Source organism: Raphanus sativus, chromosome 3 (genome assembly GCF_000801105.2).
Source record: "Raphanus sativus cultivar WK10039 chromosome 3, ASM80110v3, whole genome shotgun sequence".
Taxonomy (NCBI): domain Eukaryota; kingdom Viridiplantae; phylum Streptophyta; class Magnoliopsida; order Brassicales; family Brassicaceae; genus Raphanus; species Raphanus sativus.
The window spans coordinates 749,716-753,418 of record NC_079513.1 but is presented as its reverse complement, the minus strand read 5'-3'; the positions used below and the strand labels follow the sequence as shown (position 1 = coordinate 753,418).

Genomic DNA, 3,703 nt, shown 5'->3' with positions numbered 1-3,703 from the left:
GTTAAGTGACCAAAAGAAAAAAGCCAGACTCGAATTTAAAGCTATTACTTTAACTATTTTCTGGAATCCAAATTAAGGAACTACCTTCTACTTTTTTGCAAAAGTAAAAATTAATTAAGATGAACATTTATTGGGTTGGCTGCCTAACACCACATGCAGACTTGCACACCCTATCTATTCCCTATAAGTGATAGATGAGATAGGGAAGGTGGAGCAAAACATGATGAACTTGTGAATGATGTAAAGGATCTGCGAGAGAGTATGATGGAGCGCTTTAAGTTTCAAGAAACAATAATTGAGAAGGTGGAAGAAGAAGCTATGAGAATTAAGATGAATGAATAGATGATTGAAAGCTATTATATATAGAATATGGTTCTTTGGAAAGGGGTCTAGTAACTGAGATGATCATGTTCTTTATCTAATGAATTTATCTTATGTTTTTAGACTTATGTAAGACTTTTATCTTATGTTTTCAGTGTCAAGATTATGTTCTTCAGTAACTGAGATTATCATGTTTTTTATGCTTGGTTATGCTTGAATTTAAAACATGAGTTGACTTGCTAATGCTCGAAAATTATCAAACAAACATAAGATAAAGAACATAAACGAAATAAAATCGGTTTTAAACTACAACAAAAGACAAACGTATATTTATTGAGAGTTTTAAAGAACAACAAAAGCCATAAAAGTACATTCACTTAGAGTTTGAAAGAACAACAAAACCACAAAAGTACATGAAAATAGAGTTTTCGAGTTTTAAACGACAACAATAGAACCACCAGTCTTGAGCTTAAGTAGATTGAGTAGGCTGTGTAAGTCTGATCTCTTCATGGACATGAGAAGAAGTGCCCTGCCACAAAACCAAAAATGATAAATACATTAACAATTTTCAAAATTTGGTTGATATTATACCTCTTCAAAGGTTTGGTGTGTCTTCTTCATCTTCTTCTTTGGATAGATTTTACAACCGTTAGCGTTATGGCCTGCCTCACCACATGAACTACAATGGACTGTCTGACCAGCCCTTCGATGCTTCTCCACTTCCCTCTTCTTCTTCTTATTCTTCTTTGATGATTCAAATTTGCCTTTTATCTAGGGAACTTCCTTCGCTTCTTCTTGTTTCTCCCAGGTTGATCAGGCTTAGGAGGAGCAACTATCAATGCTAAACTGGACTTCATCCATACTTGTAGTCCTCTAACAGGTTTTAGATCAGTGTTGTAAATATATTGCCACATAAGCGTAGAAAAGAAGCATGAGACATATTCATCAACATTCAAATTTTTATCGATGTTTACACGGAACTCCACCTATTTTCCATTTTCCACATGAACATGTATGCATTCGTGTGTTGACATTTATATTAATTGGCATCTACGGTGACCTCAAAGACTCCACGGGTTGCAGGTGTCGTCACACATTCATCTACAATCTTCTTCCTTCTTTCCAAGCAGATCAGCTACATACTTTGAACAAACCCCATCATGCCCCATCCATATGATATCTCTCTCTCTCTCTCTCTCGGATTTTTTTTTTAATTTCGGGTCGGGTCTTGTTTTAGTTGGGCAATCACAGTTTCTAAACACGTTATTTCGATTTCTAAATTGATTAGGAAAGGGGATCAAAAATGTTTAGGGAAAGATGAAGATAATTCATATTTTTGGGTGGATTGTCAAAAGCCAAGAAGTTTGGGAGGGGGGACAGATAGGGTGTACAAGTTTGCATGAGGTTTTAGGCAGCCAACTCACATTTAGTTCACCTTTGCCACTTCAAAAAGTTTGGCCGAGTTAACATTTCTATAATGCTCTGGTCTGTATAACGACATAATTTCTTTTGTTCTTAAAGATTGACATAACAAGACTTAACAGATCCTTTCAAGTCTGTGGCACTATCCAGAAGCAAACAGACATCTTCAAGTAAAACAGTGTTCTTTTTATTTTCTGGTGACTTGGAGAACAACTTGCTTCTTTGTCTACACACTGTCCTTGATCAACTTTGCAAGATAGCTCTAGGGGACTACTAGTGATGTGGACATTACAAAATGAAATAAGCTTAAACAAAGAGCAACTTTGTGTTTTTTTTTTACATATACAGTTTCTAGCTTGTAAAGGTAACATTAGATATGTCCTTGAACTTTTCTTTAATCGCTGCTTTAATTCCCATTCCAATCGATTCAGGTCCAACGTACTTGACAACACAGTCTTCACCTTCAACTGATAAAACTTCCACGCTTCCACCATAGTTCTTGATCGCTGGTCTCAGTATATCAAGATGAGCATTCACTGCCTGCAAACAAACAAACAAAAATCCCTAAATATATCAAATAGAGTAATTAATACTAAAATTTTCTTAAAAGGGTAGCCTCACACACTCACATCCACGGTTATATGCTTAACTTCTTCATCAAAAACTTGTCGAATATCTTTCAAAGCATCTCCAAACTTCTCTTTGAGTACCCTTTCGATTCCCATAGTCATGGTTGTTGAAGAACTCGGACAGCTAGTACATGCTCCTGTAAAGACACAACACAAGTCAACATAAGCTCAATTACATAACATGTGAACATGATGATTGCTCCAACAGACCCAAAAACCATGAAAGAAACAGTTCAGATGTAAAGGATTCATAAATGATTATCACTACGGCTACTACACTCCCACATGACAGCTGCAAATTTTGAGTTCCACTACTGCCTAAAGCTGTTGTAAAGATGTGAGACTGATTTTTTTTTTTTTTTTTTTGAGATGTGAAACTGATAAACCGTAAATTAACAGAAACAATAGAGAGAGAGAGATAGATAAAGCAGAACTAAAGACTATAGCAAGAACAGCATACAAATGTCTCTTGTCCGAATCTAGAGTTCAAGAGAGTCTGGCTTCATCATTATGCAGACGAGCAACCTTTCTACATGACCCTTTATTACAAGCAACCTCTATACAAAGAAAGTTCAAGTCTTGTCAAACGAAACTCAATAAAAAAAGTAACCTTGGAGTTTGAGAGAAACGACGCCGTCTTCAACGGAGACAACGTCGACGTTCCCACCGTCGGAGATAAGGAACGGCCTGACATCTTCGAGGACCAAGTCGACATTTTGAGGAGTCAAATCGAAAGTCTGAGCAGAGTATAGACCCGGTGGTGATGCAACGGACGCGAAAGGTGAAGCCTTTGTTTCCTCTTGGCTCGAAGCGTGTATCGCCGATCGGGGAAAGATCCCACCTTTAGAGATCGGTCTAGCAAAAAGGAAGAAGAAGACTCTCGAGTTGGGAAACCCTATTCTCTTTGAAGATGATGAAACGAGAATCTTGGAGGTTCCAGCTCCGGCGATGGAAGTAGCGAGAGAAGCCATCGTCGTCGTCGTCGTGGGGATTCTAGTGATTAGTTTTGTGTTTCTGTGGCCACGAAAATAAATATAAAAAATTGCTGATTTGGTCCTTTTAGTTTAAACGGTCTTTAGTCTGTTTTTAAAAAGGAAATGGTGGATCCAATTAATGGGCCGATCAACTTTTCTTATGGCCCAGTCCATTAACTAGAGCACACATTTGTCAGTTTCGTCCCCGCTTTTTATATTGAGTATCAAATGGTTGTCACTCAACATAGGTTCTCAATAAAAAGCTACGTATGTATATATGAAACACAAATATTTAATTACAAATATTTTGATACAAAATTTTATGATTTTAAGATAAAATTATTTTAGTATATTTAA

The 3,703-nt window shown here is 36.7% G+C and overlaps 1 protein-coding gene across 1 annotated transcript; it reads right to left on the bottom strand.

Annotated features, from left to right (window-relative positions):
• Window positions 1–1,908: 1,908 nt before the first annotated feature.
• On the bottom strand, window positions 1,909–3,424 carry LOC108845771 (nifU-like protein 1, chloroplastic). Its single transcript, XM_018618947.2, has 3 exons — window positions 2,983–3,424; window positions 2,373–2,509; window positions 1,909–2,283 (listed from the first exon to the last, which is right to left on the bottom strand). Exons 1-3 carry the CDS (start codon window positions 3,341–3,343, stop codon window positions 2,095–2,097), a joined length of 687 nt encoding a protein of 228 aa, XP_018474449.1. The 5' UTR covers window positions 3,344–3,424; the 3' UTR covers window positions 1,909–2,094.
• Window positions 3,425–3,703: the final 279 nt, after the last annotated feature.